The sequence below is a fragment of the Psammomys obesus genome, unplaced genomic scaffold (assembly GCF_907164565.1).
Source record: "Psammomys obesus unplaced genomic scaffold, mPsaObe1.curated_primary_1811, whole genome shotgun sequence".
Lineage (NCBI taxonomy): Eukaryota > Metazoa > Chordata > Mammalia > Rodentia > Muridae > Psammomys > Psammomys obesus.
Window position 1 is genome coordinate 2827683 of NW_026590699.1, and position 16162 is coordinate 2843844.

Below are 16162 nucleotides of genomic sequence, written 5' to 3' on the forward strand. Positions count from 1 at the left end.
TTTACGAAATTTCTCCCGATGATATGAAATCTGGGATTTAATCAGAGTGATATTTTTAAGCAACTTGGGCACAAACCTCAGGATTTGCCTAGAGAACCATGAAATTGATGACAGCATCAGCAACTTAAATGTGGGAACTGATAAAATTTCAGTGTTTGAACAACACCCATGTAGTAGAAGATTTAACAGAAACTTTATTTAGTACTTGGAGTAACACTAGATTCTAGGAACAAAATGATCACAGCTGATAACACTACTACTCAACTGGTATAAATGGATTGCAGGCAAGTGACTGCAAGGCTAATTCAGCTCTTACCATGTGGAGTTCTTTGTTTTAACAATAACATCCAATCACTATGATCAAGCATTCTCTCTAGGGGCAAGTGTTGCAACTCGGCTCCTGTCATGGCCACCCCTAAATATTATAAAACTGTCCATTGTTTGCTTTGCTGTTTGGATCTAGTGGGGTGAGAGCCTCCACCCCACATGGTGGGAATTTAAAACGTGATGTAGTCACTTGCCAAATAGCTGTTTCCTAAGTGTTGAAGGAATTGTCCTGGGTGTTAGACATGAAGAAAGACCAAAAGACTAGTCATTATATCACATGAAGCCTATGTTCTAGAATGTTCAGGAACTTTTTTGTTTGTTTGTTTTTTAATTTATTTTTATTAATTACAGTTTATTCACTCTGTATCCCATTTGTGGCTCCCTCCTTCCTCCCCTCTCAAACCCATTCTCCCTTCCTCTTCTCCTCTCACGCCTCTATCCCAGTCCACTGATAGGGGAGGTCCTCCTATCAGTGAGAACTAGTCTATCAGGTCTCATCAGGAGCATCTTCATTGTGTTCCACTGTGGCCTGATTAGGCTGCACCCCCTGAAGGGGAGGTGATCAAAGAGCAGGCCAATCAGTTCATGTCAGAGACAGTCCCTTTCCCCATTACTATGAAACCCACTTGGACACTGAACTGCCATGAGCTACATCTGTGCAGAGGTTCTAGGTTATCTCCATGAGTGATCCTTGGAAATTGATGAGAAGTGACAGCAGAATTGGGATAATGTGGTGACATTCATGAAGGGTTTCACATATGCCTATGTACAGGATGTGAAGGGTTAAGTAGACTGTTCAATTCACTTGAGTAAAATTTGAGTTATTTAATGACATTTAATCATGCGTAATCATATAAAAGACAGCTGAGGATGTTGGCTCTTGGCTGTACTCCTTACATTGGGAGGCATGAGAATCGTGGTGTTTTCAAGGCCAGCCTAAGCTAGTGTGAGTTCCAGGATAGCCTGGACTGTAGAAGGAGACCCTCTCTCAAAATAAATAAGAGGTAAATAGGTCGGTAGATAACTAAATAGATGATAAGTAGAGAGAGAGAGAGAGATACTTAAAATTTTTATCTGGAAGTGGGATGAGGTATAATCTAAAATTACCAAGGATCTCATGAAAAGGTATAGATTTTGTAGGGTCTATTAACTTGTCTCTGTAGGCAAACTCTGTCTTTGAGGGAAGCTCTGACAATTGAACCCTTTCTAGAAAGAATTACCCTACTGTGTATAGCATTCTGGATCTCTGTTCTAATTGTTCCCCTGTGCCTTTGTTCTGTGACAGCTGCTTGTGGCGGGAATCTGACGGGTCCTGCTGGAGTGATTTTATCCCCTAACTACCCACAGCCATACCCTCCCGGAAAGGAGTGTGACTGGAGAATTAAGGTGAACCCGGACTTTGTCATTGCCTTGATATTCAAAAGGTATGACTGGTGCAGACTACCTGTTTTTAGTAGGATTTTAATGCCAGGCCCCATTCGCTGCATTTGTCCCCTCAGCGTGTCTCACTTTACTCGTAGTTAGCCATCAGCTCAGTGTCTGGTGGATATCCAGTCAGGATGGGTGGCAGGAATGGAGAGGCATCGCTTTGATGGACAGCGCTCTGCATGGAAGGCATACATCCTTTCACTGGCTGTCTGGCCCATGGTGTGTTCTGTGGAGAATATCAGACCAGTGGTGAAAAAACGTGCTGTGGAGATGCTTGAGGGCATACTTCCTCAACATCCTGTTTGTTGCGGTCTGCGAAGGCTGTTTCTCTTTCCCACAGCTAGCTCTGTCTGGCAGTCCACGGGGCAATGCTGTTGTTACTATCATTTGAACTGTTGGGATGAAGTACAGATGACAACAGAAGAGTCTCCAGACTTTGCATGATCTAATGTTTGAACTCTTAAACATCAGTGTCTAAGAAACACGGTCATTTACCTCTGGTACACAAGACGATAAAAATTCAGTACTGTAAGGATTTACTAAAGTCAGTTCCATTGTAAACATGGCTTTAATGTGGCATGTCCACTGCCTCCTCGTGTCTGGAGGCTTGAGCAGCAGCTGGCGGTGCTGTTTGGAGGCGCTTTGGAGCCTGATGAACATGGGGCCTCATCCATAGGCATATAGTCATACAGGTGGGGCTAGGGAGTTATAGCATAGCCCTGCTTCCAGCTAGGCTGTTCCCAGGCCACCAAGATACAAGCAAGCCAGACCATAACCACTGGCCTACATGGATCGATCAGTAAGCAGTCATGCCATTGGAAATGAACTAGCTACTGAACTAGAAGCCAAAAATAAAACATTTCTTCCTTTGGTTGCTTTATCAGCCAGTTGTTCACAGTGATGGAAAATAGTTTATACAATAATATATTATCACATTAGTATTTACTGTATGGTAATTCAATTTTAGTGACTACTAAGATCTTATCTAATAATATGCCTTTTTTGAAATATAAATGAATGTGATGTTCTGAAAGGTAAATGTCTGAACCGTAAAGGTCTTGCTAACTAGCGTCATGTCATAACCCATCAGAAGGAAGGAGCCTAGCTATTCAATTTCACTCTCAGGGGACAGGTTTTCTTGCCTCAGATTTTGAGCCCATAATCAGCCCCCCAAGGGTGCTGGCCTCTCTTGCTGTCTCTGATTCAGTGTAACTAATGGGTCTGAGGTTCCATAAGTTTGTCAGTTAGGAGGGCACCTTCTCCTAAAAGTGCTTCTACCTATGATCAAAAGAACAAATGCTCTCAGGACACTCGGCCAACAGGCAGAGTGAGTGAGCCTGTGCGGGTAGACACAGCCATGTGATTGTTCATTGCACAGTTTGTTGGACCTTCCTTGAAACCTGGATGTCCCTCTGACTCCCGGAGATAAAGAGTGAAGTGACTTTTGGAATCAAACCAAGCCTCAATACTTAGTTTCACACTTCCCCTGTGGCACTGACCAATAATCAAACCTACCAAGAAACAGATCATTTGATAATAAATGAGGACATTTCCTGCAGGACATTTCCTCACTGTGTTTTACACACCTCTCTGAAAGATGTACAACACAGATAATCCCTAAACTTATGGGTTCTGTGAAGCATTAGCATGTCCCCTATCTGTTTGGCTTTCTATTCTTGGAGCTTCTCTGAGCTGGAAGTATGTATGTTAAGATGAGAATCATCCTGTGACTGGCATCCCAGGATTCATGTGGTTGAGGGTAAGTGCTGGAATGCTGTGAAGGGAGGGACAAGAAAGCTCAAACAGGAGGAATCCAAGATACATTGCTGAGGATCCCCCATGTGTGGACTTCATCCAGACACTGTTCAGAGGACTCTGTTAGAGTCACGTGGCACATGGAGCTCTCTCAGAAGACTGATTCTGATGCGCTCTTGTGGGTGGAATGGGAGTCTGACACTAGAAAATTTGGAGGAGCGTATTCTCGGAGCACAAGCAAATGTATGTTGGTTTTGGTGGCTGTGAGGAGCAGTGTTTATCACTGTTCCCAGGGACTGTATGGTAATGTTGATTCATAGGGATTCAAACCCCCTACATAGACTGGCTTAGACCTGGGGAAGTTACTCAGGCTGATGGTATATACTTCTATTGTCACTAGAAATAAGGATGATTGTTACAGAGGAAACTGGGATTCATTATAAATTAAGCACAAGGATTCTTTGCCCAAAATATTGCATATTTAAAAAGAGGTTCAGCACAGAGCAGATTTTTTTTTCTTTCCCATGTCTGCGTTTCAGTGTTCAGTAGCTAATTAGGGTCATAATCAGCCTTGCAAGCAATTGGAGATGGTACAGGATCAGATTCTAGAGTTATCCATGGAAGTAACCATGATTAAAATTATTTTCCCTATAAAATCCTACACAGCAAGTGTGATTATACCAAATCTCCAAGACTTGTAAACTTCCTTTTTCAGGTCTGACATCAGCAAACTTGCAAGTAAATTTTAAATCTACAGATTTATAAATCTGCAAATAGATTTTTAAAAACAGCAGTGATATCCCTGTGACCCTTGAGAGCAGATAACTTGAGTCTTAACATGGGCTGGATGATGATGTCAGAAAAGAAAGTGGGGGGGGAGAGAAGTACAGAATTTGGGAAGGAGGCAAAGAGTGAAGGAATAGCAGAAAGATAGGTTGGAATCTTCAAGGTGGTGACATGATAGGAAATGCTTGTGCTCTGCCCATGCAGAAATCAGAAACTTTGGCTCCCTTACCTAAGGAAACAATGATCATTAGTGTTTACTGTAAAAGTAAACCATTGAGGGGATTTAAACTTTTAACTTTTATAATATGCAGCAGTACCAAATATGTCCATTTTAAAGATTAAGCAGGAAAATGTCTCTTTTGAGCCTGGCTTCTTTCAAGTTGTCTATCTTTAGCAAGTTCATGGGGACAGGGAAAGGTTCTATACCCATGGTGCTATTATTTGTTTTCTTTTCACTCTAGAGCTGTCTACTATTGAAGATGATGGCCATTATGCAAAACACTGACAGTGCTTATTACAAATGATCCTTGTAATTTAGCATGGTGATTAGTGTTGTGTTTAATTATGATTATAGTAATCGTTTAAATTATACAAAAGCAAACTAAACTGTATGCATTCCCAAAAGCTTAACTCTAAGATATGAGTTGAGTGTGTGTTGGGGACATCGGTGACACTCTTTTTCCTTATAGTTTTAGCATGGAGCCAAGTTATGACTTCCTGCATATCTACGAAGGGGAGGACTCCAACAGCCCACTGATCGGAAGCTTCCAGGGTTCTCAAGCCCCAGAGAGGATCGAGAGCAGTGGGAACAGCCTCTTCCTGGCATTCAGGAGTGATGCTTCTGTTGGCCTGTCAGGGTTCGCCATTGAATTCAAAGGTGTGTGATGAGAAGAATGGGGGGGGGGCAGAGATTAGCTTGCATCAGGGGCTGCTTCTGCTGTCAGAATGTCTTGAAGAGATTTTGTTTCTCAAACACATGTGTTTCTGATCTGTATGCATGAGTGGCGTGCATGTGCATGTATGTGTATTTGTGTGTGTAGGTGTGTATTTGTGTGTGTGACCTCTCTGAAGAAGACAGCCCCACCTTTTATGGGCTAAAATGTATTCCTATTTCTGATGGAAAAGAAGACAATGTAGGTGGAAAAAATGCTTTTATCTAAGTGCACCATCATCCAAGGATAGATCATGGTACATGCAAAAGCTGATTTGATGACATTTAAATATCCTTTGATATATGTTAGCATTTTCACATTTGTTTCCTTAGGATGCCCAGGATTAAATTCGTTGAGATAGTTTTGCCTCAGTCTTTCCCATTGAGACACTATCCATCACCCCTTCTGTCTTCCTTACTAACAGACATAGTCTAGACAAGAAGCTCTGGCTGAGGAAGATGCTCATGTCTCAGATACTCTGTCTTAGCCCACAGGTGCTTTGGGGTCTGTTGAAATCCAAGGAAAACAGCAAAACCACACTAAAAAACACCCCACTCTGAACACTTTGACATAGAGTCCATGAAAACAAATACCATTCTGCAATGTGAATTCATGTGTGATTGAAGGAAGGGAGAGATTAAGGCACTGCAATAATTAGACAGAATTTAGCCTAATAGCATCAATAGTAACAAAGATTTAGGTAAAAATAATTAGGTAAATAAATAAATTTATTGAAACCATTATTTAATTTGTAGTGAAAATTATAAAATAAAATTAAGATAAATTTTTTTTCTTAATCACCATTTTAATGGATTTGCATTGCTTTATATGGCTCTGGATTTGAAAAAAATTGTCTAAAATCTCAAAATCCATAAAATAAGGGTGTTTTTAAAGTACATGGTAAAAATCATGCCATTGATCCTGTGCCTTTGGAGTAGAAACAGCCATGTTTGTAAGAGATGAGAATGGTCCTTACACATATGCATCTCCTTGGATAACACGTGTGTTATGAAGACTGTACGCACTCCTCACCAAGCCTGTTCCTGTGATAGCTACAGCCCAAACAGCTCATCAAGCTATTATCCGCTAAATGCAAGGTATATGAAATTACAATATAAGTGACCAGTGGCAAGGACATCCTCTCCCTTTGGGTTCATTGGTTCCAGTCATCCTTTAATTTAGTATTTGTAGTTCTGAATGTTTGAAACATTTTCTTGAGCAGTCAGTGGGAGAGACTACCCAGGGGCTGACAGAGCTAGTATCACTGCACTGTCAAGAGTAAGCAATCTCGAGAGGAGGTCAGTAGACTGCTCACACTGTTGCTAATGTGATGGGCCGGGAGGGTCGCAGGGCAAACACACCATGCAGCCACCCCAGAGGCCCTGCATATATCAATTTGATATTCAGAGCAGGAATTGACAAGGGTGTTTCTAAGTGGAATGGACAAGAACAACAGAAAACTACACACAGCTATGAAGCCATATAATAAGAAAACACAGCAAAATGTAAGCAGAAACAGGACTGTGATTTATCACTGAGCACCCAGAACTGACAATCAGTAAATAGAACCAAAAGATTAGATGCAGTCATTTGGAAGCAAACTGGCTAACCAACTCTCAATAAGAGGCATGAAGAAGAGAGCTATGTAAGCCATGTCTTACCAAGCTATACATGGGCTGAAAGAGATTTATAGCGAAAGATAATCAAAAAGAAAAGCAAAGTCGTGGGTCTACACTGATTGATATCACAGGAAAGGTTCTGGTTTTAGTGGGGCATGAATGATGCTTGCAAAGAAATCCCTGGTTACCCATATCTTCAATGAATCAATGAACAATGAAATTGGGGCAACTTTGATGTATATGAGCAAACAGGGAAAATACATTATTTATTTATTTATTTATTTATTTATTTATTTATTGCTCTTTATTTGTTTAAATTATGAGTGTTCTATGTGGGATTCCAGACTACTATAAAGAAGTATGAGAATATCTACTACTGTTTGAAACATCCAAATAGGTTTTCAATGAGGTGATTAGAGACACTGATCTTTGCCTATCAACTGCTTGCTTGATGATAGCAGGGAAAGGTTTTCAGATAAATCAATGTTGTTGACCAAAATATATAACTATGAATTGCTTTCTTAAATTTTATAAATTGTCGCATAACAGGCTCAGTGTCTGCTGTGCATTCAGCTATAGTATACTGTATAGTCTGGGAGAATGTTTACCAGGTAGATCTCCCTTTGCTGATGTTCATCCACAGAGTGTTAAAAAAGAATCTAGCTGAAAATATTGAAAACTACTGAGTAAAGCAGTGAGTCAGGCCTCTTGTGCTTCCCCTAGGACTCTCCAAGATGTGATATTTGTTTGATATTTTCTTTCCCAGTAACTACATGCCATTCATGCCCTTGGGGTATCTCTGAAAACACTCCATTTGCTCTCTCTCTCTCTCTCATGACCATCTGCATAGCACTCTTTCTCCTGAGGCAAATTAATGCAATTGCTAGATTAAATGATGAACAACATGCTGGCCGTGACCAGGAAGAAGTAAAAGTAACATCACCAATCTTGATCCCAGACCAAAATACAAAGTAGGATTCAGTATAGCACTTGTATGTAGCAAAGCTCCTTGCATGTATAATTGACACTTGATATTCTGTAGCAAATAAAAGAATTACCTTAGTCATGGAGACACAGTTTTCAAACCCAAAGTATATGCTTTGAAGTTATCCCAGAACCTAAATTCCTTATCGCCTGTCCCTCCTACACTGAGCAGAGTCCTCTGACTCCTGTAACACCCAATGGGAAGGATTTGAAGTTCAGTATCACTGGGCCTTCTCACGGGGAAGTGAAAAAAGAAATATGTTTAACAAACAAAGCACGATACAAGTCTAAAATTTCACAGAACACGTGGTTACTTGCTCATTGATTTGTTGATATTTTCAATGACCCATTAAAGCAGAAAGTAGAAAATACTAATGCATAACAACAAACTCTGATCAACCAGACAGATCTTATATGGCACCAGCACTGGGCTGTGCAGTCAATGGATACAGGATCAGTGTACACTTGTGTGCCCTTGTGAGTGTTCTGCCTCGATGGACTTCAGGCTGTTACCACTTACATTACAGAACTATGGTAGTAAGTGGCATTGATCCAGCCCAGTCTAGAGCGTGTACTCCCTCCATGAGTCTCTGCAGTTACTGCAATTAAGATAAAATCCTGGGGCAACTGTCACCACCAGATGTAGTATTTGACACCTATCAATCATATGTCATCTTCCTGCTAAGTCTGACAGTCTTCAGTGTACAATGCCAGCCCCACACTCCATAATTCAGAGCACTTTCTGAGTTTTTAATCTGAGTCTGTCTGTGTCACCATGAGAAGGCACACTTGATTTGTCAGGGACTGCAGTTTTTCTTTTGCAAAGCCAAACTTTCAGTTTTTGAAAGCTCCAAGTTCCCATGGAGATGAGTGAGGAGCAAGTTGAAAGTGAACCTCAAATTTCCCTCAATCAATTTTAAATTAGAACCTCAACCAGTTTAGAAATTCAACAAGTTATAAAATGCACATTACCAAAACGTCTTTGCTTACATGAAAATAATTTTATATTAGCCTGTAATAAAAATATCATTTTTTTGAAAAGGATAAATATAATTTATTAGAAAAGAATTCCCTGCTGTGAACTAGAAAGCTAACTTGGTCATTAGCTGATGAGTGAGTATTTCTAAGCAGTTCTTGCCTGCTGGACACTGTGCTAGGCCCTAAGTGAAGTAGGCAAAGAAACAAAGAGAATGCTATGCATAGATGCAATAATGTTATGCATGGTCTTTCTTCTTCAGAGAAACCCCGGGAAGCTTGCTTTGACCCTGGGAACATAATGAATGGGACAAGGATTGGAAATGACTTCAGGCTGGGCTCCACAGTTACCTACCAGTGTGACTCTGGCTACAAGATTGTGGATCCCTCATCTATTGAGTGTGTGACAGGGGCTGATGGGAAGCCTTCTTGGGACCGGGCACTGCCTACCTGCCAAGGTACTTCTGACTCAGTTTCTTTTCCCACATCTTCCTGCTGTGAAAATTCTTACTTTAAATATAATCTCAACTGTCCGGGACCATAATCGCCAGCCAGGGTGGGAGTCACTCACTTTGATAGTTACTGCCGAGTCTCTAGGCCAGTCATTCATCACATAGCTGTTCTCATTGTATCTGAACAAGGCAGTGTTCTTATTTTATTCACATAGCTTGAAACTTTTGTGCCTGTTTCATTCACTTTTCCATCTGATACACAGAAGATGTGTGATGAGATTCTCTAGAAGCTTTTTCAATAAAGAGATGAATATAGATGGCAGATAAGATAGATGATAGATAAATAAGATATGATAGATAAATAGGTAGAGAGAGACACAGACAGATATGTATGTTGGTGGGTTGGTAGATAGATGGACAGACAGGCAGACAGTTTGGTAGATAGCTGATATAGATAGGTGATAAATAGGGATGGAATAATTGCAAAATGAACTGCTTGGGTTTCATATGACTGAGCTAAAATAAAATAGGTTTTCATTCTTTATACTTATTTTTAGAACATTGGTTCATAGGCTTTTGAAAAAGCAAACCATTTTCTGAAATAGCCAGTTTGAACTGAAATAGCTGAAGTGGAAACAGACAGTGACCTGCCTACACTGATGGCCCAAGTCACAGCATCTCACTGGAAACTTCCACTTTGGGGCTGGTTTACTGAAATATCTTCCATCTAAAAGGGGAATTAACATTTCCATTTAAAAGGTGTAAAATGGTTGTCTTAGGTAGGTTTCTATCTGTTGTACTAAAACACCCCTATCAAACTTGGGGAGGAAATGGTTAATTTCAGCTTAAAATACTCAGGACACACTTCCTCGCTGATGGAAATCAAGGCAGGAACCTGGAAGCAGGAGCTGAAACAAAGGGCATGGAATAACTCAGCTCACTGCCTTGCTCAGCCTGCTCTGTTATACACCACATTGCCCGGACTATGACATCGCCCAGAGTGAGCTGAGCCCTCCCACATCAATCATTAATCAAGCAGATGCACCGCAGGCTTCCCCACAGGCCAGCTTGATTAAGCCATATTTTCAGCTGATGTCCCATCTCCCCAAATGAGTCTGGCTTGTATTAACCAGCCAGAACAATAGTTATGGTAAATGTTTTGGAACAAAACACTACTCTGAAATGAAATATCAGAAGTACTGATGTGGTGTGCTTAAGTTAGTTAGCCTTCCTGGTTGGCCCTGAATGTGTTAAGCTGTCAGCTATGTGAGCTGTTGTCCTGTGGTAAGAAGGGAGCCTGCCAAGTCACAGCAATACGGGACTGGAGACAGTGTCCCAGCAGTCATTAACTCCATCAACAAACCAGGAACAAGTGCCTTCCCGTTAGCATTACCATATTCTACAGAGTTTATTAATCATGGAAAATGTTCTGTTTGTCCATTAGGACCTAATAGTGTGCTAATTAACACAGAGCATATTAAACATGCTATCTTTAATTTTTTTTCTTTTTTTTTTTACTGTTTAAAAATTGCCATATCAAGAATAAATGAACTGTAATAATGTAGTGAATGGGAAGGAGGCCAGGAGGAAGGAGGGGAGAGAAAGGTATGGGAGAAAAGGGGCAGTTCCACTCAAAGCACCATGGATGGTACATGCATGTGCAGAACACATTAACTTAAACATTGAAGAATGAACCGATATTTATAATAAAAAAGAAGCAAGAACCTTAGAAAGAAACCGAAATTTCTCACATCCTAGAAGCAATTTTTATTTTTAAATCAGTGGTAATGTCCCTAAAATAAAGAGCCATCAATGGTACAGGACAGCAGAAGGGGCCAGAGCCTGTGAAAAGCTCAGCCCTGGGCCTCAGACCTCAGCCACACAGCTGGACAGAAGAGCAAAAGCCAGCCCCTCTTGATATCACACACAAGGTGCCAGTGTTGGTGACTTAACTCACAGCCTGAACAGGTGACTGGGGCTCAACTTGATGCCAGCATCATGATGCTTAAATAGAGCTTTGACCGTGTGGCTTATCGGGATATGTGGTTTATCCAGAGAAGGAACACCAAAGGTATAATATTTTCTGGAGGAGAAAAAAAGTCCATACAACCTCAAAGTATACGCATCATGCACAGGCATACATACACAAATCACATACACACAAATGCATATATACACATAGTCACATTCGTACACACATGTGGATAAAGACACATATACATATGCACATGTATACACATACACATATAAACACATACATGCATAGATACACATACATGGATACATATATCCACATGTATATACATATATGCACAGACATGCATATATAAGCACGCATACATGCAAACATATATACACATACATGTGTATACACATATGCATGGATGTACACATGTATATGCAAAGGCATGCATATACACATATACATAAACACGTGCGTGAACATACATCTGCATACACACATGTACACATGCACATACATGACCACATACTCCATGTTAAGTTCAATTTCTTCCCCCCTTATCTCCTCCCTCACTTTCTGGTCATGACCCTTTAGTCTTACCTTGTATATATAATCTTATATTTAATTTTCTCTGTTATATAACAGCCACATGAATGTATCCATGAAAGACAAAATTAAGACAAACAAAACTTTTAAAATAGAAAGTTACTTCTTTTTGTTTTAAAAACTGACAGAGTCTTGGTGTTCCTATCACTTAGGTAAATCTGATTACTGGTATCAATGAGGTGATTCTAGAAGCCTGTCCTTTTATCCAGTTAACTTATTATTATTATTTTTAGTAGCAGTAGTAGTATAGCTATTTTCATTATTATTTGAACATCTCTCTGGTGGGTCCTGATAATAACGCCAGTCTTTATTTGAGTCCAAAGCTTTGTTCCTGAGGGTCTTTGCCCTGGTGCTCCTGTGGCCCTGGCTGACAATATCAGCTGTTGACATGCTGGTGTCTGTTACAAGCTGACCAGGCTGCACATGTTCAGATCTGTCTACTGGGCTCGCCTGTGTCCTGCAGATTCATCCTCACAGACACAGCTCACTGTTTCTTGTCTCCCTTTGCTTTTAGCTCCCTGTGGAGGCCAATACATGGGCTCAGAGGGGGTCGTCCTGTCGCCCAACTATCCTCACAACTACACTGCTGGGCAGACATGCATCTACTCTGTCACCGTGCCTGAGGAATTCGGTAAGAAGTGTATTGTTCTTTCATTCATTGCCACACACTTTAGAGCCAATTTAGCTGTTGTTTGATAAAATTAGGACAAAAGTGATGCAGGAGAAAGAAGATTCGCTGAAGGAACAGATTTTCCAAACCCACCACATAGTGCGCCCTGATGCTCTTCTAGCAATAGAACGTGCTCGTGTTTCCCTCTAGAATGCAGTTGCGTCCGACCGTCAGCGTGGCCCATCCCGTGCTCCAGGAGCACAGGCCACCTCTGCACAGCTGGCAGGTGGAGACTCAGAGGTGTGCAGGCAGAGGGGTTATACTTGCTTTGCACTCACAATATACTTTCTGCGATGCACAGGAAGGCTGATGATGTGTGGTTCTTCCCTGGGGGAAGCCGGACAATAGCCTTTATCCTCCTACAAGCTCTGTCTATTTTCCTCGATGGTCAACCAAAAAAATAAATAACCAAACAACCAAAAAACCGTAGAGCCACAGTTTCCCTTTACATGAAAGCAACAGTCACATACTCAGAAAAGGAACACATCAATTTTAATGTGAGAATGAATGTAGTTGGGATGAAATATTCTGAGATTTTTCAATTTTAAATTGTGTGCATCTGTATATCTATGTGTATTTGTATTTGAGACCACTCCAGTTTGAGGGGATCTGAAGCATCTGGCCTCCACAAGCACCTGTAGTCACGTGCGCATAGCCATGCACACACACACATTTAAAGAAAGAAAATAAATCTAAAAAAAAAAAAAAATAGGTCACTGAAGATCAAAAGTTTCTGTCTTTGCATCCAAAATGACTCAGAGCTCCCTTCATGCAACATAAGTATGACTCCTCCCACTCCTGTTTCTCTGTTGAGCAAAGTATGTGTTCAGCTCTGGTTGTTCCAGGCCCTGAAGATGAGGCTGTCTCAGGCCTTCACAGCTGTTCCCCACTTCCAAGTACAGCCTAACCAGACCACCAGCCCCGCTATCATCTTCACGGTGTTGCTACTCATGCATGCGAGAGTAATTCCCACTTTAACACACAGACACAAGGGCTTACACCCCCTCTGTTTAAGTTAGTTAATCTTCCACCTGAGACGTCCCTGATGAGGGCCCAGTGGCCACGCACCTCACTGGGGTTGACAGTTTTGTGGCTTTCTTCTGTCAGCACATGAGTTGGGCCTATTTGCTCACCTGGGGAGAGAGTTTGGCTTAAGAATGCTGCTCAAGGGAAGGGTAAGAGAAGAGCTAAGAATGCTGCTCAGGGAAGATGCCATGGGCTTCCCTAGATGACCTGAGTGCCCCATCCTGCTGCTATCACAGTTGCTGCCTCTGTGTTTGCTGCAGAGCCTGCTGCTCTGTCAGGTGTGACAACTACAAATCATGTTAATGAGTTCTTTATCACCCTTGTATTTTCCACCATAAAGCGCATGTTACCAAAGCGTTCTTGAAGGGGAATAGGAGTCATGTGTGCATGACACACTATTTTCACAGTCAGGACACTCAAGCTTTCAGCATCTAACATAACAGGATTCAGTTTGTCAGGGAGGTGGTAGAGTAAGGGGAATTATGCACAGAGTCATCTGAGATGTTGCCACTGCCGTAACTTTTGAAGCACAAAGTCCTTAGTGAGCCTCCTCTACGGAGAAAACCTGCTTAGAGCACAGGCCCACTTTGTGATGCTCTCTAGAAGTTTAGATAGCAAATTGCAAGATTCAGTGTGTGTGTGTGTGTGTGTGTGTGTGTGTGTGTTCTCTCATCTGTACAGTACCCCATGTCTGCATCTTCAAACATATCCTCAGAGTAGACTGCCTTATGTTAGTTAGCTCACTAACACTTTAAGTTTCTTCTACTAGAATTTTTACCCTTAAAAGTAGTGTAAATCATGGATATAACCTAGCGCCCCTGCCTGGATGTAGCCCATGGCAGCTCAGTATCCAAGTGGGTTTCCTAATTATGGGAACAGGGACTGTCTCTGATCTGAACTCAGTGGCTGGCTTTTTTACCTCCCCCATCTCCCAAGGGAGGAGCAGCCTTTATAGACCACAGAGGAGGACATTGCAGCAAGTCCTGAAGAGAACTGATAAGCTAGGGTCAGATGGAAGGAGAGGAGGACCTCCCCCATCAGTAGACTTGGAGAGGGGCATGGAGGAGATAAGGGAGGGAGGGTAGGATTGGGAGGGAATGAGGGAGGGGGCTACAGCTGGCATACAAAGTGAATCAACCATAACTAATAAAAAAAAATAAAAATTTAATTTTAAAAGAAGTAGTGTACATTTCAGCCTCTTGCTCATTATTATTTAGAAGGACATTTGGGTAAACTTCACACACAAACAAATAAAGGATAATTTGTTTATAGCTTGCATGTCAATGCTAAAACACTGGTTTTTCAAAATATTGTTCAGCTCTTTTATTTCATCAATTGTAGTATATAAATATTGGTTTAGCTTGAATTCCAACTCATTTTGCAGTGTTTTGCTTGGAGAGAGTATATCCTTTGAGTTTTATGTCCTAAAGATTAAAATAGAATGTATGGAATAACCCAAAGAAATCCCTGAAATGAGGTTCTAAGTAAATGCTTTTTTATTTTGGCTGTGTGCCAACACGAACAAGGGATCCTAATAAGTTTCTAATTCCTTATCAAAGTATCTTGGAGCTTGGTTGCTACCCAACTAATTTTTCATGGAAAAAAATATAGCTAATAAATCATTAAAAAATCAGGATGACTTCATAAATATTTTATATTATTATGCTGCTGTAATTACTAAAAATAAGTCTTACACAATATCTGAATTATTCATAAAATAATAATTCCTCTTCTGTATTAAAAGAACAGGAAATTAAATAGAACTGCTTTAACGGTTGAAAACTAAGAAAACACGGAAAAATCCTTTGTAGGGTTGCTTTTCATTTGTTAAACTTTACACATAAAGTTTGTTAAATATACAGTCATGACTGCACTGGCTGAAGGAGCCGGGAGAGGGCATCAGAGTCCCTGGAACTGGAGTTACATGCAGTTCAGCCATGGTGTGGGTGCTGGGAATCAAACCCCTCTCCTCTATAAGAACAGGTGCTCTTAACCACTGAGCCATCTCTCCAACCCCTGATATGGGCTTATTTTGATAAGACTCCTGAAATAATGATCTTCTGGGGATGGTTACCTAAAGTGTGTACACAACCTCTTCTTTGCTCCTTCTAAGACTATGTACCGTCCCTCCCTTATTTTATAGTGGTGTTTGGACAGTTTGCCTACTTCCAGACCGCACTGAACGACTTGGCTGAGCTGTTTGATGGAACCCATCCGCAGGCTAGGCTCCTCAGCTCTCTCTCTGGGTCCCATTCAGGTAAAAATTTCCAACTATTTTGATCTGAGTTTCACTGTTCAGCTATAGTGATTCTTTTAAACCTTCTCTCTCATTGGGATGAATAGACAATTTAATCAGCTGCAAATCTATAGTTCTGTATGTGCATCAGAAATCTTTATATTTTACGTATTAAGATTGAGAGGAAAATTATATTTATCTCAAAAGATGAATATGATTATGTATACACATATAGTTACACATAATCTTTTTAGAAAAAGAAATGAAAATAACGATCTTTATGCTCTGTTTTGTGTGTCTTTTTCCTTTCCTGGGGATAAATCTCTCATTTTCTCATAATGTGCAGTGAACATCCCTGGACTGTGTGGACCCTCTTCACACAGCCTTCGCACCAGTCTCCACA

At 40.9% G+C, this 16162-nt stretch overlaps 1 protein-coding gene across 1 annotated transcript in view; it reads left to right on the plus strand.

Moving 5' to 3' along the window:
• Csmd1 (CUB and Sushi multiple domains 1) overlaps positions 1–16162 on the plus strand; it is a 1555059-nt gene that overhangs the window by 1355302 nt on the left and 183595 nt on the right. The window contains exons 28-32 of the mRNA XM_055608400.1: positions 1613–1751; positions 4986–5173; positions 9070–9264; positions 12342–12458; positions 15667–15780. Of these exons, the coding sequence (XP_055464375.1) occupies positions 1613–1751; positions 4986–5173; positions 9070–9264; positions 12342–12458; positions 15667–15780 (753 nt within the window). The remainder of the gene's footprint in view (positions 1–1612; positions 1752–4985; positions 5174–9069; positions 9265–12341; positions 12459–15666; positions 15781–16162) is intronic.